General features: G+C 42.0%; 1 protein-coding gene across 1 annotated transcript in view; it reads right to left on the bottom strand.

Moving 5' to 3' along the window:
• Positions 1-5993: 5993 nt before the first annotated feature.
• MICU2 (mitochondrial calcium uptake 2) overlaps positions 5994-26547 on the bottom strand; it is a 56945-nt gene continuing 36391 nt past the window's right edge. Inside the window, exons 7-11 of the mRNA XM_026042569.1 lie at positions 20375-20472; positions 12625-12796; positions 12237-12345; positions 8819-8976; positions 5994-8549 (exon numbers count right to left, since the gene is read on the bottom strand). Coding sequence (XP_025898354.1) covers positions 8445-8549; positions 8819-8976; positions 12237-12345; positions 12625-12796; positions 20375-20472 — 642 coding nt within the window. The 3' untranslated portion in view covers positions 5994-8444. The remainder of the gene's footprint in view (positions 8550-8818; positions 8977-12236; positions 12346-12624; positions 12797-20374; positions 20473-26547) is intronic.

Here is a 26547-nt window from a genome sequence, read left to right on the forward strand (position 1 = left end):
GGAGAGCAGAAATACAGGATAACATAGAAATAATGGAAAAGGGGAACCTTCTAAGAGGGAACCTTCATGCTTCCATCTTGCCCAGGGCTGAGATTGGAAATACGTTGCATTTCGGCAACATAAGTTTGCTCCTAATAAAACCAGGGGTAAAATTTCGCCTCAGTTTATCTCTCCTCAGTCCCGCCTGCTACCCCAGAACTCAGCCTGCTAAATGGGCATCCTTGAAGGGATCCGCGCGGCCTCGGGGGCTCCCGGCGCTCCCGTTCCGAGCGGCGCCCGCGGGCGGCGGGAAAGGCGCCAACGGCCGCGCGCGGAGCTGAAGGGCACGGGCGCCATCTTGTGGCGGCCGCGCTCCTCTGCCGCCCCGAGCCCCGGCGCGTCCCAAATGTCCCCGAAAAGGGACCCGCTGCTGGAGGTCAATCGGTAAAACGGAAAAACCGAGGCCACGGCCACCGGGAAGAACCAGATTAACCGATCCCTTTGTCAGCAGGCGCAGGCGCCCGCCACCTTGTCCATCCTGGCTGGTGTATTCCATGTGAGGATTATTTATTTAGCTTCTCTTAACATCTCTTATCACAAGTGAGTTCTTTGACTGCCAAATCATTATTCTCTCTTTCATTATTTATTTATTTATTTATTTATTTATTTATTTATTTATTTGCTTATTTTTTTATTTATTTTTACACGGTTCTGACAAGGAGCCCAAAGATTGCACAGATATTTCAGATTCAGTCACAAAAGCTACCTAAGATATGCTTACAATTCATATATTTCTAGATGGAATACGTAGATCAATATTGTAGCAGCCCCATTGCTGCTGTATGAAACTGCAGATGTTTTTGCTGTGCCTTTCACCTTACATTTTCCAGAACTCCCAGAAACAAAATAATGCACACTCAGGTCATTAAAAATGTTTTATTTTTGATGAAAGTCTTTATGTACTCTATTTAAAATGCTGTCCGTTAACTTGAATCAAAAATAGCACCATTGGSTTTTTAAGAGCAATGGTTGATTTTATGAGATAGTACAATGGCCATGGGCTTAGTCACAGTGTCCATACTCAGCAATATCATTCCCTCCTTAAAATAAATAGCCCCAAACAGTTTGGGGGCTTACAGTTAATTGATATTAAGATGTCCAGCTGAAAAGGAGAAGGAAATAAAATAGTAGCAAAATGGTGCAATAACACTCTGCTAAGCAAGATGAATAATTACGTGACTTGAAAGGAGAGCTAAGGGCAGAGAAAACTAATAATGCATGATTAAAAAGGGGGTGCAATGATTGGGTGCAGTGCTGTCTCTGAGGAAGAGTTTAAATTAGGAAAAAATAGCAGGATGGAGGGATCTGAGATGTGGCACAGTGATATCTGGGGCTAAGGAAGACTCTCTGGTGCCAGGGTAGCTACTGAAAAGACAAAATCAGTAGGGGAGGGAGTTAGGGCTTTAGCAGCCCGAGGAGTTACACTGTGTGCAGAAAGGAGTCTAGAAAGGAGAAGCCTTGGAAAAAGCAGTCAGGGCTGATCAAGCAAGAGCTGTATAATCAGTCCATGGGAATATGACTTACCTAAAGAAGAAAAAAGCTTTCAGGAAAAGGGCTTGGTGAACAAAGATGTCTTGGGAAAATTGGAATGGACGAAGCCAACAGCTCCTCCAGAGCCAGAGGAATAATTGTGCTTATCCTTAGGATACTAAGAATTACAGTCCCCAAACTGTGGTGCCTATGAGATCCACTTCTACCAGTGTGTTGTGAGACCCATCAGAAATGGGTTTTGTGGAGTTACAATGTATGTTGAAAGCGGGAAGAAAGAGAAAAAGGTGGTATCAAAGGTGGCATCCCAAAGGCACTGGGAACACCTGAAGTTTTAAGTCAAGAGACTGAGAGCTTAATTATTAGGATAAAAATGTGGTCATGGGACTGGCCACAAGTGGACTACAGAAAGCTCTGAAGGAGATGTCTTCTTGAAGGTGTTTGTCATCATTTTAAGGCAATATCTTGGTTAACCCATTAGAGATATTACTAATATATCTCCTGCTTGGTTTATTCTGTTTGTTCCAAGGTATAAAAACAGTGGTGTGGCCATGGAAAAACTGTTATTGCAGATGATTTTATTTCCTCAGGAAAAAGATGGCAAAGGAATAAGCCTCAAGACAACTGGAACCAATTTAAGTGCTCAATATCCTGGTAATAAGTACTTGTTAATAGCCCTTTAGGAAGGAAATGATTTTACCTTTAGAAGAGTATGAAATGAGCAAAACTGGAACCAACCACTTMGACTTTTGGATTGGAGCACAGTGTGGGACAGGGAAGCTGCAGGGAATCCAAATGGTACCTTTGCAACTGAGGTCGTATTAGGTGTTGACACACCTGAGGTTTGGCAAGTGCAGTTGTGGGTGGAATGGGTGTGAGAAATGGAATCCTAAATTCATCTGGTATTGAAATGATCACAGCTAAAATGAGGGTGTAATCTGTAAGATTTACAAATAGTAATTAGTGGTTTTATAGTTGTGTGTGCTTTTAGATTATTACTCATTTAATTGCTTTATTACATTATTAGTAGTGTATTTAATCACCAAACATTGTATCTTCTAAATCAGGTATGTGAAGCCTGCAGTCTGAAAGGGGGAGAGGTGGTCCTCAGAGCAACAGGTACAGGCAGCTTGCAGGTTGCATGGCTGGCGGTTACTGAGAGCTGACTCTTGCCTCATGCCCACTCGCAGCAGCTCTCAGCATGACGGGGCATGTCCCTGTATAAGCTAATCACAGGAACCTGTCTCGGAATAAATGCAGCTCCGTGCAAGGAAGAAGCACAGCTGCTAAAAAGCTGCCTTGTACAGCCATGAATAAAAGCAGGCGTGCTGAGCATCATGTTAGAAAAGACTTGAAATGATCCAACGTGACCTTCCCTAGCAGAGGCTTAAGCTGACTCTAGAGAAACCCCAATGTTGTGAGTGGGAGCCCCTTGCATGAACTGGTCCAAGGGTGGTTCAATGCTGCACTAGCAGCGGAGGTGCCAGTCGGAAGGACTCCGGCACTGGGAAGGCCTGAAGCCCAGGTGGGGTTTGATGGGATGTGCTCYCATGTCTGGGCAGTGTGTGTGTGTTCTGGGGCCAGCAGATGCCCTAGTTAGGACAGGAAGATAGCGGCAGCTGAGTAAAACTAGGAAAGGCTGCACAGTTTGGCCAGCTATTGTCTGCTAACACATCTGTGCTGTGTTTTGATACTGAAACAAACTGAAGTGGCACTGAATTAAATGAGGGTACTAACAAGGCTTTCAGATGGCAGAGAGTGACCATCAGTCTCAAAGACAAAGCGCCCATTGGTACAACTGACAGGCAGAAGCATCTTCTGCTCTGYGCAGCCATCTGGGCTGCGTCTCTCCGCGAGTCCTTGGGCAGACACCCGATTCCTGAGCAGGTGCCAAGCGCGGGAGGCAGCTCTGCTCGGGATCACCAAGCACCTGCTTGGTCCCCAGCCATCACGCTGCCTCTAGTGCTAACATCAGACRTGGTGAGGGACAAGCAACTGTTCCAGTGCTAAAAGCACAAGTAGTTTATTTACAGCAACTAATTGTTACATGCACTAATATCTAAACTGGTAATTTTCCCCTAAACCCTTGTCCACAGATAACCTGTGTCACACACTACTGTAGTATTGTGGTCCTGTAGCGCTTTCTCTGGGAATGTGTGTCTTGATTGTTATTTTAAAATCTACTCCCAAATTCCATATTTGCTGTTAGATGCTAAGATAGGAAGAAAAAGCCTTCACAGCAGCTGTGAAAGGACTCTGCAATTTTACATTTCAAGAACCAAGGCAAACTTTCTAAGCCCTCCCAGGTGGGCACGCTGGTAASAGGCTTCAGGATGTCGGACCGCAGAAGTGGACGGGTGGTTAGTGAGGAAGGCGAGGAGTTATCTGTGCTAGGACATTGCTRTTGAACAGAAAACACCCTGAGGTAAATTGACACCATCCTAACAGGCATCTTTCTCCACGTCTGACACAGTGATTTGTACACTACTGAAGCATTACTTTAATCAACAAGGCCAGTAGGTAACATTTAAGCAGTGGGAAAGTGAAGAAAGGTGCACTTGTCTGCAGATTATTTTGAGGCATGCTCGAGTTTCTCAGATTTCCTTTTCTGAACAGGCCTCTGCACCCTGGTGTTGGGCAACATCTTCAGTTTCTTCASTTTCTCCAGGTGTGGGTGCTCACGGTGGAGTATCTATGCCCACAGCTTTCATCTTCATGAAGGSTTTTTTTTTGTGACCACCTGTATTACAGGAACTGCTGCTTGGCCAMGTTGGAGTGACTAACAATGACCACCAATGATTAATAATGACACCAGATCGTTTATTTTTTCTTTTCTATTCAGAAGGACTGAACTTCTTTTTTCTGCCCTGGAGTACTTCCTGACCCAGCTGTGATTGCTTTATAGGGAAGAATAAGCCTCAGGRCACAAGGCATCCTTGTATTCTCCTAAAATTGAAGATCGAAAACAGTAGCTTTGAGTTTCAGTGTACTTTTATTGATGCACCTGTATGCTAGAGTCAAAGTGTAGTCAGGATGACTGAATTTAAAAGTATTTCTTCTGAATATCTGGATTTGACCTTATGCAAGCCCTTCATTGTGCAATGGTCCTTTTTGTTTATCAGAGAGCAGGTGTGAGGTGCCATGAACCCGTAACCCAGAGCCCTGCTAGCTTACCTTACTGACCCAGCTCCGCTCTCCAGGTAACCTGCAAGGGTCATGGGTAAACTCTCCAGAGCCAAGGCCTAGTCTTGTTTCTGTATCTGAAATTCCACATGTGCTCTAAAACCCTTAAGAATCCAGAAACAGAACATTTCCCATTCTGAAATAGGAACATTAATTGGAAAAAAACCTGAARTATTCTCTACAGAACACTTGAAATTAGCAGAATCTGTTGTTCACCCATTTGATAACAACTGGTCCAATAAACATGCCAGCAGGGAATGCATCCTGATGCTAAGTGAGTTTAGATCAAAGGCTGGTATGTTTACAAATACCATCAACCAAATTAAACTATCAAAATTACCATATACACTGGAGGACAGGGAGTAATTCAGAAATTCACTTTTGACATAGCCATATAATCTTAAGCTAAAACATTTAAAATATATTTTTATATGCATAATATATCCTCATTGTTAAGTATTGTGCTAAAACTCAATATTTTAGTTTGACTCCAGAGAGAGTTTTGCTTTCAGAAAGTGGCTTTTGTAAGAAATCAAAATGGATTTCTAGAAACAACCAAAGTTTTCTCTTAGTACTATTATAACAGGCTGCATTTTTGCCTCTACTTATTTTAAGAATTAATGTTCTTAAATTGTTATTTTAAGAACTATCTTATACTATACAAACTAACTGTAAAAAGGGGTTTTATGGGAATATAAATACAATTCTGTAAATGAGTTACATGCTGTAATGACTTGTATTCACCCTGGGCACCCCTTTTGGCATATATTAAAAAAAATTGGGGTCTTCCAAAACAGGTAACACATTAATCTTTATTCCACATAACACTCAAAAGCATAGTTGGATTTTTTCTTCAAAATTTATTTATTTTCTAACATAAAAAACACCAGAAAAACTCAATTGGTAGAATGGCAACAGGCATAAACATTTACCTAAACTGCATTGGGTAATGCTGACCAACAGCTAGCAAATAGCATACGGTCACTTTAGCTCTAAAAGGAATTAAAACATCTGAACTACTATGGATTCCTTAGAAGACAAAGTCAATCTAAACACTTATGTAAACAGCTTTTTTAGTCTAAGATACTAAGTCTGAGAAATTATTTTAAGACTATTCTGTAAAACCTTTTATTGAAGACAAATAAGAAATCCACTGAAAATCAGCCAGAGTCTGATTCTTTAAAGCTRAGAAACAAACCTTCCCTTGCCTCCGAAGTGCTCCTTCCTGGCTGTACTTTCCAAACAACTTATTCTGAAAATGTTTCTTCACTGTATTTTAATTCCCAACCAGTCATTCCATTATTTATTTTACTACAGATACAACGTTCATTTTAAAGTAAGTGTGACTGTTCCTTTTTTCCTGTGAACTCAACACAAAACCTCTTGCTTAGGAATAAAACTTGAAATCACATTTTTGGTAACTGCCTGACAAAACCAGACATYGCTGATTGCACAAACCCAGACACAAATGAACAATGAGACTAATTAAACTTCCCAATACATCAGACCCCGATTAATTGATTTTTCCAAAAGAAAACTAATCAACTTGTAGGGAGCAAGTCGCTGATAAACAAAAGAAACCAAAAAGCAAAACCAAGCAACAATTCACAGAATGATATGTTAGCTGTTATTTTCCATTCCAAAGTAAAAACAATTTTCCAAAATATGAACAGCAATAAGTAAAAGGGACCCTTGCTTTAAAGCCAGAGAAGACGAGAAGCACATGCTGGTTGAACACACTCACTGGGCGATGCCCAAGYGTCTTGCTTGCTGGTGTCCTCTGTTATTGTTTGGTGATGTGAATTTTGCTGTGGTGTTTTCCTGCCAGTCCTCACCTCGCACCCATGAGCCACCTGCTACTGATGGAGCCCATCATCATAACTCAGGGCAATTCCCAAATGCAGCCATCTCCACACAACTATTCCCTGAGGGGAGAGGCTTGTGCTGCATTTTATTTCATTCTGACAGTTCCTTGGGGAAAATAAAGGCATCATTGGTGGTTACTGCTACAAGGTTTTCTAGACAGGGCTGAGGTGATGCCCACAGACAAGAGCTCAAGCACTTGCCCTTCAGCACGATTTGCCTTCAAGCTGCAAGAGAAGGCCCTGGTGGGAGCAGCAGCAGCAGCAGCCAGGCCACCCTGCTGCTCTGCTGCCTTGCTAAGACACTGCCTTGGCTGAGGACACCGCCCTGAAGCCTGTGAAGATTTCACCTCATTACAGGCTGGCCTAAGGACTACTGACATAGCAAATCTATTACTGGTAACCTCCATGCTCTTTAGAGAGGGTCCTCATGGCTTCCTAATGCAGCCCCTCCTGTCTTCCACCTGAGGGTTGTTAGGATATTTGCATATCATGGGAAGTTCCCCTCCTCTTAAAGCCCCCCTCATCTGCATCAAAAAACAAATTACAACAAAACAACTTTGAGAATAACAGGCTTAATGTCATGCATATTCCTTCAGGGTGGTGAGAGCTTTTGGTTGGTTATTTTTTKAAACATTTCCCCATTTCTTCAATTGATCTTTTGAGTCTGGTATCAAAAATAAAAAAAAAAAAAAGGGGTGTTTTGAGAGGTTAAGCTTTCACTCTAGCCTAGACAGATCAGAAAAATGGGAAGGGGAACTACAAAGAGCCTCAAGATCTTTATATATTAGTCATCTCCTGTATTTTCAGGAAGACTGACCTGATCCTAGAGATGTCAGTGGCTAACGCCTTAAGAAAAGACAACATGCCTGYCTGTGTACACATAGAAACACACCATATTATAGCTGAAAAACGTTCATCTATAATTACTGATTGCTATTTTTGATCTGTTTCTTGGTTTACTGCTTAAAGTCTRATGTGTAATTATTTGTATTTTGGAGTAAAAACCATTATTTTTATTAACTTTTTTCCCTGGCCCTATTCTCCCCCACCCTCAACACTTCTRGTACAGCCTTGAGTTCCTGAGATAGATACTGCAGCTTTCCCTGTCACACCTTTATTAAGGTAAAGTAGCTATTTGATTAGCAATACAATTAAAGCAAAACAGTTCTATCTAAAATSGTATCTTCTACTGTTTATGACAGAATAAGGAATTTCATTTTTAATTTATTCTATTTGTTGAAGAAGTCTGAACAACTCTATGCACATTCCTAGATCCAYGCATAACTTTTAAAGCCTGTATAAACAGTTTTGTATTTCCAGTTTAACCTTATCATTATGAAGGCCGACAAAACCACACCGGCTCCAAGCCCTGGTGCACATGCAGTCCACAGTAACGAGGACACAAGTGAGATTCGCTCTTTGATTTAGGATCGCTCATGGATTTCACCTGAGATTTGCTCTTTGCTTTAGGATCGCTCATGGATTTCACCTGGATTGTGCCAGTGTTTCAGGCTGTCCTTGCCAGGAGAGAACTGCTGCGTTAGTGGCTGACTGCGACGCTGTCTGCTCTTCCACCAGCAGAGATTACGGCYGTGTCAGAGGCCAGGGACCACGATGAAATCCCATGTATCCCACATGCTACAGTGCAGGGTGAGAGTCCAAGAGTATTGAGTATTTCTTACAGAGGTCAAAATGATCACAGTTCTGTAAAGCAACCTGATTGCACTAGAACACTATAAAATTAGAGCTGTAGAAATYGGTTTCATTAAAGCTTAACTCTTGTAAAAATGAGTAATTATGATTCAGCTAAAACGAGATGGACAAAACACCCAAGTGACAATGTTTATAGTAATGGCACCAAGGACTGTTTTAGAAAGGACTTTTCCCAGTTTGTTTCCAGACTTCTTTTGCTCCTTTAATGCTTTCTCTTTTCACACATTTCCAGTACCCTTGAATGCCTTGCTGTTGCGGTACCTGTAATAAAATTGAAGTGAGTTCAGCATTTACACAGAAACACTCTTACTCACAGACTGTGTAAATATTCACATCATTATAAAGTAAAGCTGCTGCTCCCATAACTCATATGCATAGGAACAAGTGGCAACACTCCTCCYATGTTTATAAAGCACTAAGGAATCTTCAGTTTACAACCTAAGTTCTTTCTATCCACTAACTTCACTTGCATTTATAAAAGTGTGTTTTAATATATGATAACTATATAACTGCAAATGTCAACTTATTACCCTCAAACCTCGATGAACTCGGTTCTTCAGGACTCCAAGAAACTCCCCGTGGCTGAGGCAATCATCTCCATCTAGATCGAAGATCTTGAAGATGGTATCCAGAACATTATCTGAGAGCTCCTGTCCTGTTGCCACCTTCACTGCCCTCTTGAACTCAGCTAGTAAAGACATAAGATTACATTGAYTGTAACTGAAAATACTGTAAATATACTGTAAATATAAATAACATGATTCTGTAATACTAAGTGTCTCCTGGCACCTTACCTACAGAGTCTGGAATGGGTGAACTGGTAAACTATATTAGAAAGCCTCAATCCAGATATACTTGAGCTTGCTTCATATTTCACAATATAATCTCGATTAACCTTTATTATTAGCTTTTAAACTTCCTTACTCATTTTCACACAACAGTGAAGTGATCATCAGCTTTTGCTGAAAACAGCCGCATGTTACAAAAGTTCTTACTTTTGGGTGACACACACCTGTGCCTACAGAGCAGAGCATTTGCCCTACTACCACCTCATAAAAACACAGCCCTTTGATGGTGAAGCTGTTTCCTCTCGCACAACTCCCTAAGAACAGTCTGTTCCTCAGGGAGCAGTGACTGCTCCACACTCAAACCCCTCAGAGATGCTGTAGAAACAGACACCACCAGACAGGTACTCAGAGCACCCATTACAGCGCAGGGTTGCAGGTACTCGCAGTTCTGCTTTTTAAAGAGGTGTTAAAGCAGGTTAACTCTTCCTAGATTTATGCAGGAAGAGTTTACRAGGACTTAAGGCAGAAATAGTTGTCATACCTCACTGGAGATCTACCTTCCAGCTTCCTGTCCTCCTCTTTTTATCCTATCATATGCACTGCAGTAACACCTAATATCCCCACTTTGGGGCTTATGGTATAAAGAATTTTGAGATCTGACTCAAATATAGATACAGAGACAGGCACGGGGGTTTAAATGATTATTATAGCACACAATCATAAATGTGACGCATTTTTGTAGCCATYACAGAAGTATGAATTTCAAGGAGGGACTGGAGCTTACTAGAGTAGAAATGCAGCTTATTACAAGAAACTGTCAAACTAAATCATGCATAGTGTATATGTATAAATAAATAAAGTGGCTCTATTTTCACAGACAAATGCTGTTCATCAACATTGGTATGATTAGTTCTGGGCACTTAGAGGAAAGASCACTCTTGGCATAGTTCTCATTATTGCTTCTTTGAGCAATTCATGTATRAAGGCCGTTGATTCATTCACATTTGGCTCACATATAATTAGGTGGAACATCCTTCTGTAAAAGGATATACCACAAATTGAAAGTATGATGAAATAAAGAGATGAAGAGTCTTAATTTTGCCTTTGGAAACATGTAAGCTGTTTAGCTCTTTAGACTAAATATAACTCCAAAGACAGCACTACAATTTTCTTGAATAGAGTAGGAAGGAAAAAGACCTTCTAAAATTGTGACGCATAYTAATTTTCAAATCAAAAAGGCTTATTTTATCAGAGAGAAAAGATAAACTGTGATTTTAGAACTAAAAAAATATGCATAGGAATAATGGGAAGTGCTAAAGGATTTAAAAAAATATTTACATGCGTGTGACTATACACATGTGCACACATGCAAAACAGCCAAAGAACTTCACAGAATCACAGAATATTTAAGGTTGGAAGGGACCTCTACAGATCATCTAGTCCAACCTTCCTGCTCAAGCAGGCACACCTAGAGCATGTGGCACAGGGTGGCATCCAGGCGGGTTTTGAAGACCTCCAGAGAAGGAGACTCCACAGCCTCCCTGGGCAGCCTCTTCCAGAGCTCTGGCACCCTCACAGTAAAGAAGTTCCTCCCCACTTGGAGATGGAACCTCCTGTGTTTCAGCTTATGCCCATTTCCCCTTGTCCTATCACTGGCCAACAATGAATGAACAAAGGAATCTTCATTCCTGAAGGAATGAACTTTGACGAAGGAATCGTTAAACGTATATCTACATTAACATTCTCAGACTGCTTGGTTAGTAATGAGTTTTCTTAATAAATGTTACTCAAGCAAATAGCAATTATTGGCTCCGTCCTCCTCTAGGTGACACTGCTTGAGTAGGGACTAGACGATCTCTAGAGGTCCCTTCCGGCCTCAACCATTGTGTGGTTCTGTGACTCTGTGGTCCTTGCCACTTTAGAAATGCGCTGCTTACGTGAAGGGGAGGTAAACACTCCTATAGCTCATGGGGACTATCATTTTGCCATTCCTTCATCCTTTTTTTTTCCTATTAATGTATCTTTATCCCCATGCAGAAGGAAGGTGCTGACAAACGAGGCAGAGGAGGGCCAGGAGGCCGGCCGGGCATGGGCAGATGCAACAGCAGAAGAGGGACACTGAGGGCACTGAGGACAACAGAAGGACGAGGYGGGGAACTTCAGGTGCTTAAGGGGCTTATGGAGAAGACAGAGGCAATGACAGAGGTAAGGGGCAGTCGGCACAAGCTGCTGCAACGTAATCTGATGGGAAACAGAGAAAAATCCTCACCAGGAGAACGGCAGAGCTCTAGAACAGGCTGCCCAGAGAGGCTGCGGAAACTAACTCTTACTGAAAGCTGGATTGAATGGTGGTGGAATTTACAGCATGGTAAAAACATGTGGTTTTGGCCTTCTTTGATTTAAATAATCTTTGTATTTCTTTCTCAAGAATACTGACTTATCCTCCTGTCTTCTTCTTCTTTTTAAGTGATAAGCCAGTCAAATATTTATGTCAATGTTTCATCAACTTTCCCCAGGAACTTTTTATGCTACTATTTCCAAAAGACTCATGAGAGCTGTATTTCAAGTACAGCAGGTAGGTAACATCCTCAGAACTACACCAAAAAGTAATTTGATATTGTTGCCTTGCTACTAATTTCTATCAGTGCTATCTGCAACTTATCTCCTCTAAATCTTTAAGACATGTTACAACATCTTTTTAAAAATAACTATGACTGTGTAATACTATACATGKAGATGACAGTATAGAGAAATATATAAAGTATATAAGGTTGCCAGAAACCTTTCAAAAGAACGATTTTATGCAGTTAGTGCCCTCAGAAAATTAAGTTATATTAGCAGAAAAAGTTTTATTATTTTCAACATGCATAAGAACAAGAATTCTTCCATGAAAACCTTCGGTCAGATTTCCTGATTTATAATTTGGTCTGATGCAAATGGTTTGGTGAATGAGGTATTATATAGCTCACTAGAACATACAAATTAACTCATTTGGGGAAATGTGCATCATTATTTTTCATCAAATAGAATTAATTTGGAAGAGTAGGCTCCCATATTTTTAAATTCCATAATGTTAATTTAGGTAAGTTATTCATATAAATTCTCTAACAGAAATATATTCTCTCTCAAAAATTCACATATGAAGCTGTGCAGCACTTACCCCGTTTAACAGGACGATTAGCTACAGTAAACATCTTCATGGCAATAGAAAAGTCTTCCAGGTTGTTTGTAAACTTGCAAAAAGTCTTGAATTCCTCCAAACTGATATTCTAGAGTGTTACAGAATTCAGATGATATATAGTGAATAATATATTAAAATCTTAGTAGATCTATTTCCTTAAAACTGGTTGAACAATACTTAGGTGTGAATCTGCTTATTCATCTTCAATGTTTGTATTTCTCAGTTGAGAATTTATTGCTCCTCTTGCATAAAATCACTGAAAAAGCTGCAATAATTGTCTTCAAAACTGATTACACTTTCATATATTCATATTCAAGTGAAAACTTAAAAAATGAGGAAGTAAAACAAAGTGTATTTAAGTACCAACCTCGCCCGCATGAATTCTGTCTTTCACATTTTGCCAGTAAATTTCATTGTTTTCCTCGTCCGTGAAATAGAGCAGCCACTCCGCAAAGTCTTCTTTCCTCATGACGTTCAGGCCCTTGGAAAACTGTATGAATTCCATTTCTTGCACTTCTGTTTGCAGATTTTCCATGAATCTAAGTGTAAGCAAAACATTACCCAGCAGTTGCTACCTGCACCACTTCGGCACTGCTCCTGCCTTAGCTACCAAGTGTAGCAGACCCTGACACCTAACCACAGATACGACCCACATCTGTGTTTAAAAGGTTGCTGATGTAATTTTACCTGTTGGTACCGATTTCTTTCCACTGCTGCATGTTGGTCATTATACCAGCAGGGTGCTCTCTAAGGCTACGTACACAGCTTGCTGCCCCTAAGATATTTTACAGATACACCTAGTATATAGTTTTTGCATAYGGAAGAAAAAATGTTTTAAGATGTGCAGATAAATAGAGAAACCTACTGAAGAGGCAGTATTGAAATGAATGAATGAAAAAGGAGACAAGAAGTAAAGGCCTGACACAAATTATGAAATTTTGTGTTAGTCAGAAAAGAAGGAAAAGAAAGAAAGAATGAAAATGCAGAGAAAGATGAGGGTCTAATAAACACAAGCAACATATGATATGGAAAAGATGCCTAGAAGCTTCAAGGACTGTATCTGCAAAGAGGGGCTGGCAGCCTGGTCTGCACTCACAAGAGACTGGATTAGAGAGGATTACAGCTGACATGGGCAGAGCTTGGGAGAGAGCAGAAAGTGTCTGCGAAGGTAACAAGAACTGCCTGAAAAAGGCACATGTATCAAGATTTTCAGGATTCTTCTTTTTGTTTTAGGGAGAAAAAAGAGAATAACACATGGAACAAGAAACACCTGCAGGCACAGTGCTACACTGTAAGCGGGGCTGTGGCTCTGAGGTTCCTCAGCTTGCTCAGCATGGCCATGATCTTCCGGGTCTTCTGGGCCTGATACAAACTTGGAGAGAGCAAAACACAAAAGCAAACAAAACCAAAAAAAAAGAAAAAAAACAAAAAACAAACAAAAAAAACCCCCAAACCCACAATGGGGTGCATGAGCTGTTTGACAATTCTTACCTTAAAAATAGCACAATGGAAAAATAAATGATACTTTAATGGCAGAAAAGGCTACACCGAGCCAGACGCCTGCCAGAGCGTCCACACTGTAGCTACAGCACCCGCCGCAGTGAGCTGCAGTGAGGCAGAGTCATTAGCTGGAGGGGAGGAGAGCCGAGCATCCCTGCAGCAGGAAGGAGGAGAGGCTCACGTGCCTGCCAGTGTTTGCCTGGCCTCCCTGGATTTGAATTCTTTCCCCTGAAATTAAGGCATTTTAGGCCATGCAGCTATCTTCAGCTCTTTAAKGAGATCATTTGGACAATGAGCAGCTGGAAGGTGTGTGCAGGCTGCAAGGGGCCGGCTGGATGCTGCKGCTGCCACAGGAGCTCTCTTGTTTTCTTCCATGGTAAGGAGGGCTGCCCCTCCAAGCACAGGGCTGAGCAGATGCTCACACAGGGCACGCAGGGAAAGGAGAGCCCCGCGGTGGAAGCGATGCTAAGGGGCAGGCTACAGGTCTGTGAATGCAACACCGAGGAGGGCTAYGGGGCCCTCTCTCATTCTATATGGAGATACACCTGCTCCAGCATGGCGGGTCTAGGGACTTCCCCAGTGCAGTCGGTCATTGCAGCACATTCCTCCATGGTCCCCCTTTGGACCTGGCTCCCTTCCARTCTCCCTACTCCTTCTCACAAGGGGATGAGATCCCAAAGGAGGCGCTTCCCGGGCAGCCGGGAAGGAGCCGCCGGGGCTTCCTGGCACCTTGCAAACCACCCTGGACGTCTCAGACGCAGCGGAAGGGCGGCAGGGCGCGGGGCGAGGTCTGTGGAGCCGCAGGCCCTGGCACGTGTGGCTCGTGCGTGGTGGGAAGTCGCGACGGGGCCGTGCCAACCACAGCTGCATCTTCAACTGCGGGCTAAGGAGGAACTGCTGCCGAAAGGGCGAGCGCCGCCAGAGACCGTGGGCACAGTGCGGTTCGCCCGCCCGCCGCGGCTCCCCCTTTCTCAGGCCTGGGCTCCGGCCTGTTCTCGGTGCCCCGAGGCAACGACACCGCATACTTCCCACTGCCTGATAACCACACATGCATCTTGCTTTACTTACTACCTGTTTAGGCACAAGAAGAATCCAGTGGGTATTCAGTTYATTTCACCTGGCAGGTTTGCTCCTGGCAAGGTGGAACGGGAAGATTTCATGCTGTACTAAATGCCACTTGGAGCAGAAGATGAATGGTGCAATTTAAAGTTCAGATGTGATAGTCTCCCCTAGTACAGGATCTACAGTATTATGAACCATCACATCAGCATTTTAGGTCAGTTTTATTCCCAGATCTCAGAGTTAAAAACCCTAATGAGTTTTTTTTTCCTTAGAGAAAGTTATTAAAAGTTATGTTTAATAACTTTCTAGTTAGAAAGTAAAGCTTGATATGTATATACCTATGACACTACTACGGATATTTGCTTTTCTACCTTCTGAATCACAATGTGATAAGTTTCTGCTGAAAATTCCTTGAAATTTCTTCAGATATTGGGCAAAACAAGCACAGAAATRAAACTCCTGCTCTCCTGAGGTCAAGAGGAGCGTGACCATGGAGCTGAAGTCCAGTGGTTCAGAACTAGAAACAGGGAAGAGGATTCTGACCTCAGAAGTGCTGTACAGCGCAACAATAATTACACTGCAATCCTCTAACACTGCAGTAGCTGACAATAAAAGCAAGCCCTAAGTTTACAAAAATAAAAAAAGAAAAAAGAAAAAGAAAAAAAAAGGAAAATTCTTCATTTTTTAAGATAGTAAAAAGGGARCAGAGAGCCCTTCAGCATAGCCTGCTTTATCCACCCTGTTTAAAACACCCACGTTGAAGGCTAACGGCCAAATCTGTTATCCTGTTACAATGGTCCCCAGAAACCTTACCAGGATTTAAGCCCTCAGTTTGCAACGTGCTTTGCAGACCTATAGAAAGAGGGAGTCTCTGAGGACTTCGTGGTGACTCACCTCTCCGAGAAGCAAAAATGGATTCAAAGCGGGGGCACCTCAGGAACACTGTTATTCTCCYGGGGTGAAGTGCCAGCTGTGCATGCTCCTTAGGGCACACAAAGCAGCCAAGGCAGCACCAAAGGAAAGGTTATAGACAAAGTTACCCCCCCACACACCTCTTCACCTGCACTAAAAATTTGTACAGAGCTTTAATATCCAAAAATGGAACTGGCCAGTGCCTGTGGCCCCGTGTGTAGGCAGAAGTAAGGGAAATACTGTGCTGGATGCATCACCCCGCAGCTGAGCTGAGCTGAGGGTCCTCTTTGGGCACGGGAGACCTGCTGAAGATCAGTCCTCTCTGCAGGAGAGGCCTCCTACAACCTCTCTGCCTCTTTGCAAACCTGACTTTACAAAGCAGAAAGTAGGAAATCTAACCCGGGCTTGACCATAAGCTTTACAGAACTTCACATACATTCAGTTTTGCAAGCTGCAAGCCAGCTCATGAATCTCACTGTTCTCAGAACTACAGCAAAAAAGCACTTTGATTTAATGTCCTCAGAATTTTCCAACTCCAACATAACAAAATAACTCACTTTCACTTATAAACATTTGGTAGAAACTAATCAAACTTTTACTGTGGTAGGTATGTAGGAAAGGAAGAAATGGTAACCTCRTTGCCATTTGGGAAATGTTCAAATTCAGCTGTGAGAGCAATATATAATCACAAAGCCAGATTTTGCTGCCATCTCTTCAAATTCCTCTCCGATACTGGCTACACGTGACATAATCTCTAAGTGCACTGGGGGGTTACGTACATATATATACTTGCATCTGTGTGTATGTATATGTACACACATATACTTGCATCTGTGTGTATGTATATGTACACACAGGCAAGTAAGGGAGCGATCATAAATCTTTTCTTTGCCAAGCACTTATAAATCTCTTGATATAAATCACCCCAAATGTATAAGCTGCTATGACCACAACAGCAGTGCTGCTGCTGCATTACTGCTTCACGGGGCTTCTTGGAAGGGACTCTGCATTTCTGCATCAGCCTAAATGTGGAAAAGCACCGAATTTCAGCACGAGCAGTGGGGGCCCTTCTCGGTCACTCTGGTTTCTTACAGGAAAGGCTTCAAATGAAATGGAACAAGAAATTTCAAAATACTGAAAGTGCAGAACAGGACAGGTTCAAAAGGCTCCTATGGTTATAGAAGTTAYGGTCATTTGAGCTAGAGCAGAAAATAGAGAGGAAACAATGAGAAAATAATATTTCTGGTGTATAATCCTATTAATGTACATGAAGTTTTGAAGCAAACAAATGAGGTAAGAAAATACTGTGAAAYAGATTGGAGAGATTTAGATTTTTTAACCATACCAGGAATAATCTTTGTAAACCATTTGCAAACCAGAAAAAAAAGTACAGCCATTACAGGGGGTTCTTTTTATACTTTTCTTTCCATACTCTGCACTTCTTTCTTTCATTCTTTTTTCCTTCCCTTCAAGTGGATTTGGAGAGATTTAAGCTTGTTTGAGGATAGGCAGAAAAAAAAAGCAGTTGTAAACTCTCTGGGGAGTAAATTACTGTCTCCTATTTATTTGGGATTAGATATGCTTAAATAAGATCAGTAAGGGACTTTTTCAGAAAAAAAAAAAAAAAGGTGTCTGTGAAGAAGCAACACTTGCTAATACTATTAAAACTAAATAGTTTTCTACCCAGAAACAAGAATACATATAGCATTGCTGAAATTCAAAGTACAACTGAAACTCTGTTGGAAGGAAAAAATGGTTTCTATGTCTAAAAAAACATGGACAAACTGTTGGAAAAAATAGTTTCTATTTCTCAAAAAAAACAGGGACAATGACCAGGCATGAAAGAAAGTCTGGGAGTCCAATGACTTTCTGGGCTTGTGACTGAGATTTGTGTTCTGCAGGATGGGGTTTGGTATCAGAGGCTGACCCTGGGGCTGCAGTGTAAAGCTCAGTGATGGGCCCAGTGGTAGTTGGCTGAAATAGAGAACTTTTTTGGGGTGTTCTGAGAAGGAAGCGTGAGCTGCTTGCAGCAGCTTGCACTGCTGCTGTTTGATGGCACCTGAACTCTTGCAGAGGAACAAGCCTCCCGTTGCGCTCGTCTCGGCAGCCCTTTACCAGTGATGCCTGTCAATCTACTCCAGAATAATTCCAATGAACACCAGGGAAAGCAGCTGCTGCTTCCCAAGTTCCRAATCACCATTCATCATGCAGGTGATTCACATCCCGCATTTGGGACAACGCATCTGGCTAGAAATTGTGCAGCACTTTTGAGCTGAACATGTGTTCCCTGAATCAAGATTACGACGCTAAGCTTTAAGACCTCTGAAGTCTCCTTGTTCCTACAAGAAAGGAGTGGGGTGGTGCTTCTCTGACTGTTACTACAGCTTTGAAGCAGGTAACACCTGGGTGAAGCTGCAGGAAGAGGCAGGGATCCTGTCATGAGATGCCTGCTGCCCAACAGGGACAGGACAGGATGTGGGAACCATCTGGGATGACTTCCAAGATCCACAGGCCAGGCAGAGGTGGCCGGGGCACTATGTGCTTGTTCATTTTCCCTCTCTCCAGCCAATGTGTCACCTGCCTTGGGGCTGTGGGGAGGAGGCAGGAGAGCTGCCTTAGAGCAGCCCTGMACTGCCTGAAGATGGTCTCGGTCACCTCTGTGCCATCAGAACATAAAGAAGGCAGCAAAGGGCAAACTGCTTGCTCTGCTATATTGTTCCTCTGGTATTTTTTAAGTCACTGGACAGTGGGTTAAAGGAGTCATCCATCATGGGTGTATGTGAAGATGCAGATGGTTACACATTCACAAAAGGATAGTTTAAAGTCGGCCAGAGAAACTGAAAAGGGAGCATGAGTAAAATGTATGTAAGTAATGGGGTGAGAACATTAGTCTCTGCTTTCTGAATTCCCTTATATGTACAATGAATTTCCACAAAGAAAGCATTCCTGGGATTTTTTTTTTTTTTTTTTTTAAGTTTTAAGGACTCTACAGCCCGGTGCTATCTGTATATTTAAGTAATGTGACAAGTTTTAGTGTGTCCTACTCAAATTTAATCATCCCTACTTTCTAGTAGGTACAACGCTGATCAATGAGAGGCTTTCTAAGCAAGAACTTGGAAAATGATAAAAGCATTTACCATCATTACTTTCTGCTTTTGACAGTGATCTATGTCTGTACAGCTCATCAATCATCTCTTGTAAAAACAGCGTGGCACTTTGATCAAACAGCCAACAATAGCTCCCCGTGTAAGGGAAAATGTTATGAGCGGCCCTCAGACACAAATCACATTTTCTCTGAACAATAGGAACCCAGCAATGATGTGCTTGATTTACTAGCAAATAAAAATCACGTGAAAAGTGGTATCTTCACGCAGGTTAAAAAGACACTGATCCTTTCATTCACCTTTCTGTGTGTTAAACAAACTTGGYTGTCAGGTTGCCACTGACATGGAGGGTATTTGCGGTGATAAAGAGGCACATTCCAACTCCATGAAAAATAACTGCCACTGGTGAAAAATTACCTGCATTAAACCTTATCCCACAAAATTCAAGAGCAAGATGTGGGAGTTTGATTTTGATTACAGGCCTCTATCTGTGTGGTAGGCAAAGGTCTTTAACCTGCATGTTCACAATGTATTAGGTACCTAGTTTTATCAATGTCAGGCCTCATCAGGTCAATGTGGGATTTTATCTACAACCCGAGGCATTCCAGTTTACACTACAGATGCAAACACAACCTTTTACTGGTGCTCTCTGTCTTTTGTTTCACTTAGAAGACCTATGGTATAGAGGAGAGAGCTGTATAGGCATCTTAAAAGTATTTTACTCATTTAGTTTTCTCCTGAGTCGAGGTCTTCAGAAGAGAAAGGCTGTTTATTTGAAGACTGGYGTGTGCCTGAGCCGGTGGAGTGGAATGCTCCATAGTGTCAGGAAAATTGTCACTCTTCCTTTTCTTACTACGGCTTTGCCAAAACCTCTACTGATGGCAGCAATATCCATTTTTAAGAGAGCTGACACAGATTCCCCTGCTTCTCAATATAAACTGAAATGCACATATTATCCTGATTTATTTTCACAGATCACAAACACCTGATTATTTTTGTAGAAAACTTATTATTTTTGTAGGATCTTCTCTTGATGTTGAGTTACAAGATGGGTGTCAAGATACATGCAAGTATTTGGCACTTAACTGCCATTTATCTCAATGAAAGAGTGTGCATTTGGGCTCCCAGGTTCACATGGGAAGATGTGGTATCCTGAGCCGAATGACCCTATATGAGACTTAGAGTTTTTCATTAACTTCTGATTTTACACAGCTTACAGTGAGATGGGTCAGTACGAAAAGGACAGCCGGCTGCGTCAGGGAGCACCGCTCCCTGAGGGCTGCCCTGGCTCAGCTGGATGCAGCGTTTACCTTCCCACTTAATCCAAGTGCTGAGTGCCATGAAGTACCTGCACAGTGTCCTTGCAAAGGCAGTTCAAAGCATAAAGGAAAGGCCTGGCTGAAGCCTGCACAGAAGCTGCAATTTGAAGGGGGAAGTTGCCCTTCCCGCCACAAGAGCCAGGGGAGGCAGCAGGGTGCAGGGCTCACAAGTTTTTTGTTGATCAGCAGCCTCAGCTGACTCATGGATCTGAAAAAGTACCTGAAAAACTCCGAATAGCGAAGCTTCTCCTTTCCTTCTCGGCCAAAGAAATGCACCAGCAGCATGGTGTTAACATCGGAGCCCTCCGATTCTGCTCCCTACAACATGGAGAGCAATGATGAATTATCATGCCTTGAACGATTATTGCTATCTTTTCAACACAGATCTCCAAGAACTTTGAACCAGAATTTTACAAGACATCACTGTAATTTAATTACCATTCCCAAATTCGGTGCAAACAAATGTGAGTTGAGTAATTCCTCCACACGAATGGGAAGCAATGCATTATATGTTCTGCTTCCAACACATCCTATACAAGGACTGAATATAATTATAACACCCTTTTGTCTCTTTTATTAGAACTTAAAAGGTTGCTCATTATATTTTTAAAAGTTTGACACTTAACTGAATACTAATGTTGAAAAGTCATCATCTTTGTAAAAACGTGTTTTAATGACATCTTTCAGATTTGTTCTAGTCATTAGTTTGTTCTGTAACTACATTCATAGGTACACAGAAAAAAAAMCAGCAAAACATATTCCCAGTGTTCTACCATAATATGTTTCATATGGCTCCTTTCCAAATTTCTTGATTTTTCCATACTTTATTTAATCTGATAAAAAGTTCTGCAGAAAAAGGATGCACATAATTTCAACTCAGCAATTCCTATTAGCATCTTCAACAAGCCTAAAGCCACACATAATGCTGGGTACCTGTTTTGTTCTTCTTTCAGCACTAGCATAGTGGCATTTCTTTGAACGCAACAAAACACTAAGAAACATGAAGAGAGGGKTTTTTTTTGTAAGTCTGGAGGGATTTCAACAAACTCTTCTTATGACATCTCAATAGCCTCTGTGTCTTTTATCTGGCTGAAGAGCTAAGATGAAAGACAAGAGTCTATTCATAAGATTTAATACTAATGGTTATTTAGCTTTCAGTATCATCAGTAACAAGTCCCATTAGTCCCCTGTGTGTTTCATGCTTACTGCATATGTGACACAATATTTTATCATTAAAGAGGTAACATTCCTTGTTTCTGCTGCAAGTCACAATTCACTAAATGCCAGTGACACAAAGTAAGTATGAACGAACCCAGAAAAGACCTTGCAAGCCCTATGTAAATGGCACTTACTGAACTTTAACGTTTAATGCAGGCCAAGAATATTTTAATACCCCCAAGGTCCCTGCTTCTCAGGTTGAAACAGTTGACACTGTGAAGACGACTGATACATAAAGACTCCTGTATGCTTATTCGAAAGTCACACCCAAACTATTCATGACAGAAGGCAAAGTTTCGAATGAAGAAACAAAGGAGAATCAACACATTTCTCACTAGAGCAGATTTCTCATCTGCTTTTTGTGCTTTTGGTTTACATATTTAAATGCAGCTTGAAAAATGCAGAAATAAAAAAAAATCAAAGTAACTTTTAGAACTGAACTCCTGATTACTTGATTTAATGCTTCCAGTAACTCATATTTAACTATGCCTCCCTATCAAACTAGGCTSATTGCTTTGAGAGCATGCTGAAAGTCAAAGTTTAAATAATTTTAAAAAACAGGTCTGCAACAGAAAAAGCTTTTCCATTTATTCTGTTTTTTTGTAGCAAACTAGAAGACATACAATCAGTGCCTATCTCATCTTATCTAAGATGACAAAGCCTAGCCCTGGATTTATAACAAATATGCACCTACTTGTTGGCTACCCTCTTTATCAGTCAAAATTCCAATGTGGAACTGGCAGATGTCCAAGCCCTGTGTTAGAGTTGAATGTATTTTAAAACTACAAAACAGTACATTTCTTTAAAACAGAATATGCAATCGGAAACCAGAGAGACTACAGCTTGAGGGTAAAATTAAAAAAAAAAAGCTTTCACTAGGGCTAATGCTATTAAATTAAAGTACATGTTAGTACATAATTCCTTTTTGTCCACAGAATCATTAGGAGCTTTTGCTGCTGAAGTGTATAAATTAGTACCAACATGACAAATCTTTGTTAGGAGATAATGAGAGCTCTATTAATATTTCCAACACCTCACCCTCCTGAGCCTGGTGAAAGAATAACTTACACTTGGAATGTCTCTCTTGGCAATGGGAGGGAAGGGGTAACCTAATCTCATAGCTGTAAAAAAGACCAGACTGGAGCTTTCACGGAGCCATCACCTACATTCAGTGAGATTTTGTGCTCTGCTGTGTCTGGTGGCCTTGGCCCTTGCAGGAGCCCACAGCCCCTTTCTGAGCTTACAGAGAGGCTTCTCTAGAGTAGCGTTAACTTCAGGTACACTCTTCAAATGCACCACGAACTGCTAAATTATGCAGTTCTTCCATTTTAAACAGCATCAGGTAACACATTTAGTTCTTTGTTAGATTACCCAGACTGGCAGAGCAGAAGGTGCACGCRGCAAACGCTGAGGCACAGCTCAGCCCTAACACTGCAGCTCTCCTCTGGGCTCCTGGCACTGAGGACCTGATACTGCAGCAAGTAGCAGCAAGTGCCATTGAGAAGAAACCTAGCACACAGTGAGATGGCTTTTCAGAAAAATGCCCCAACCCATTTTCAAAACACATCTGAACTGTTAATAGATTGACTGTCTCTAGGCTCTTGCCACCTTTCACTGCAGAATTCACTAGAGGCATGACTGGAAGTTATTAAAATCTGTAATATGTTCCTTGTTCTCTTACTTGCTTCCTGGAAGATAATGTTCACTGTGCAATGTCCTGTTTTGGTGGAACATTTTAAAATAACACACATTTTAGTTTTAATTCTTTTGGTTAAGACAGGGAATAACCAAACGAAGGACTGGGAAAAAACAGAGTCAAAGAGAAAAATATTTTAGCTTCTATCTGCTAACTCCTCCTTCTCTGGAGGTCTTCAAAACCCGCCTGGATGCCGCCCTGTGCCACATGCTSTAGGTGYGCCTGCTTGAGCAGGAAGGTTGGACTAGATGATCTCTAGAGGTCCCTTCCAACCTTGAATATTCTGTGATTCTGTGAACAACAACCTGAATCTTTCTAAAGTTAAGACCAAATCTTTTCTTTTTTWAAAAAGAGGCCTCTTCTCTGAAATGTTACTTGTTTTTCATCTGCTAGGCCAGGTTTCTAGCCCTGGAGGCAGCCTAGCCTTCAGTTTAGAAAGTTCAGCCTCTCAAGCACTATTTGAAAGAATGAAGACTGAATTTGAAGTCTCTAAAATGTAGGGCTATATGACAAAATTTAGCTCTTGGAAGCAGTTTCTGAATAAGTGGACAGACAAACCAGTGACACGGGGAGGCGCAGAGCTCCAGCACCGGTACTTTGGCAAAGCGCAGACAGCTTGAAGGGCGCCCCAGAACGAACAGCATAAAATTCGATGCTGTATCGACTTTATACCTGTGAATCTGTACCAATATTTTAATGCAATGGAAAGCACTTTCTCACTAGGTAGACTCTAAGAACATATCARATCTGGTACAGATAGGCTAGGCTGTGTATATATTTTTTTTCCATAGAGGGTGTAAGAGACAATACCTGAGATCTGATGAACACTTCTCCAAACGATAAAATAATCGATATTGAGCATTCAGCAGTATCTGGCATKGCCACTTTCTGAAGATTAATTGTTCTCTAGTGACAGCTAATGTCATGGAGTTGACAGGTTGCGCTGTTACTGCCTTTACCAAAGCAGGAAACACAGCTTGGTTCTTCTCACACTAACATCCTTCCCGCTTCCAGCACCTCACCCAGAGTTCGGCATCAATCCAACCGAACAAAAGAAAGGCTAAAAGCTTATCTGGGAGCAGATGCTTGGGGAGCTGCTCTATGACAGGAACAGGAGCAGGTTCACACTATGATAGGAACAGGAGCAGGTTCACACTGTCTTTGCTGCGTGCAGGCTGAGGGGCCCAAAGGCCACGGTGCCGAGCACAGGGCGCTGCAGTGCCGAGCACGGGGTGGCCCGGCCACCACACTGCTCCTAGCGGGGCAAGCGGCGCCCACACGCGCCTCGGCACGGCCCTTCCCAAAACCTCATGTGTTATTTTACAAATAGTTATTTCCCTATGAAATCGAGAACTCATAACTAGGAACCCCTGGGGAGATACTGTGCTCCAGGCAGTACACTCTCCYGATAAATGTCAATTTGGCCTCCAAGGCGAACCAACAGCTTTCTCAGCCTGCTTAAATCTCTGCTCTCTAGGCTGAATCAGCCTCTAGGTTGACTGTGACCAACTCCTCCCTCTCACCGTGAGCTGTGTTCCCCAGCACGCCACATCTGGCTGCCTTCTGAAGTTCCTAACAGCCCGAATGCAGGTACTTACTCATGGGCAGCATTTCCAGTTTATTCCTATTAATTTTATAACCAAACGCATTATTTAGACTTGAGAGATTAGGGATAGATTTTACCACCTAGAATCAAGGACTAGAGCAGGGGATGCAGGGCCAGACTGTGCATCCCCCTGGGCCCGCCACAAGGCCGCACTGATACCCAGCCCCTGCAGGTAGGCCACGGAAGGGGCCTCACATTAGGCTAAGCAGCAAAGACTAAAGGGGTTAAACTTTGTCTTACGCATCTGCAAAATGGAAAGTGACAGCAGCCACAGTAGGGCTCCAGATACACTCTCAAGAGAGGCAAATTTCCAGATGTACTCACAGATGAGGTACAGAGAAAGGTGTCAGAAAGATGTTTCTTTGTGTCTTTCGAGGCTACAACATCATCAGAGCACTTGGAAAAGCAAAATCCTTTCCTCATCTGTGAGGTAAAACCACAGCCCAGCTGACTTTTAACAGTGTTAATGTCTTCAGCTGCTCCGGAGCCTTGGTCCTTTATGGGGTTTACCTGCCTGAAGAGCTTCCTTCAAAGCATGCAGGAAGAGAGCAATGCTTCTTCATTTAACATATTTGAAAACGTTTTAGCAGAACCCAGTGTTAACCCGCTGATACAAATCATACGTGTTTGTGTTGGAGAAGACAGGTCAGAGAAATGTGCCCAACACCCAATGTGAAAGGTGACAAGATTTATGACACGGCTTTAGGGGAATATTCACCTTCGTGTTGGACCAGACTCTTGGAAAATTCTATGTGCTGCAGAGCTTTCCTCCCTTCCGTTTAGGTAGCCCTTGGCTATTCTGGGCCCAGGGCACGGCAAAGTTTGCAGCAACAGATACAAAGCTTTCTATTTATTAGAAGCGCAGCACAGGCGGACAGGTTAAGGTGTCCCACACAGTCCATGTGGCTGAGAAGACACAACACAATGCTAAAATATCTGAAGGCTGAACGTGCAAGTATRAAAGGTGTAAGTGGTGACAAATGTATGTAGGACTGATGCCATTCAGTAACCTGAGATAAGTTCCCCAAGTCCCACCAAGGAGAGCAGCTAAAACAACTGGTGCATTTTCAATAGGAAAATATCCATGGATGTGCTTAAAAGCACTTTGTAGTCAGACTGAATTTTAGCTTAAAAGCTTCTGTTTAGAAGAGGCTAAAGCTATGTCCCCAAGTACTAGTTAAATGTTTTGCAAAACATGCAAATGAGATACTTTGTATGAATATGTGCTCATTATGGGATTCAGAACCATATACTTAATCATTTGGAAACAGACATAGCACATAATATTTCCCAACATGAATTCCAGGTTAAGAACAAATATAGAACTTGAGAGTCATTCCTTTCCTAACAGTAAAGAAAATTAATTTCTAACTTTAGCCATTACACCAATGAGAGGTACTGAAGCTGCTTGTTAACTCATTAACCTAAATTGAGGGGCCCAGGAGAAAAGTCCCTGGTCAAAAGGGCGGCCTCTCCTCTAGGCACCCGCACAGGCCAGGGCTGCCCATTAAGAATGGAGGGGTGTGAAGGACAGGAAGGAAGGAGGACTGGGAAGTGGGCAACCCCTTTCTGAAGATAGCCCAGCTTTCAAAGAACACCGCCGTATTTTTATGTTTTCACTTTTTACCTGCTTTGCTTGAAAGCCATRCTGTAACTGCTGCAAGTGCTCAAAATTAAAGGAAGAAAAACCATATGCATTGCCACTGCAATGTATACAGTCAGATTTACTGCCTATACAGAACTTTTGTGAAAGACAGACATAGGTGTAAAGTAAATAGTGAAAAAAAGAAGAAAAAAATAATTTGGACTTTGCTCAATACGATTATAGAGAAYAGAAGTATTTCAAGACAGCTGAATTATTCCTGAATTTAAT

Source organism: Nothoprocta perdicaria, unplaced genomic scaffold (assembly GCF_003342845.1).
Source record: "Nothoprocta perdicaria isolate Ctin4 unplaced genomic scaffold, notPer1 scaffold_309, whole genome shotgun sequence".
Lineage (NCBI taxonomy): Eukaryota > Metazoa > Chordata > Aves > Tinamiformes > Tinamidae > Nothoprocta > Nothoprocta perdicaria.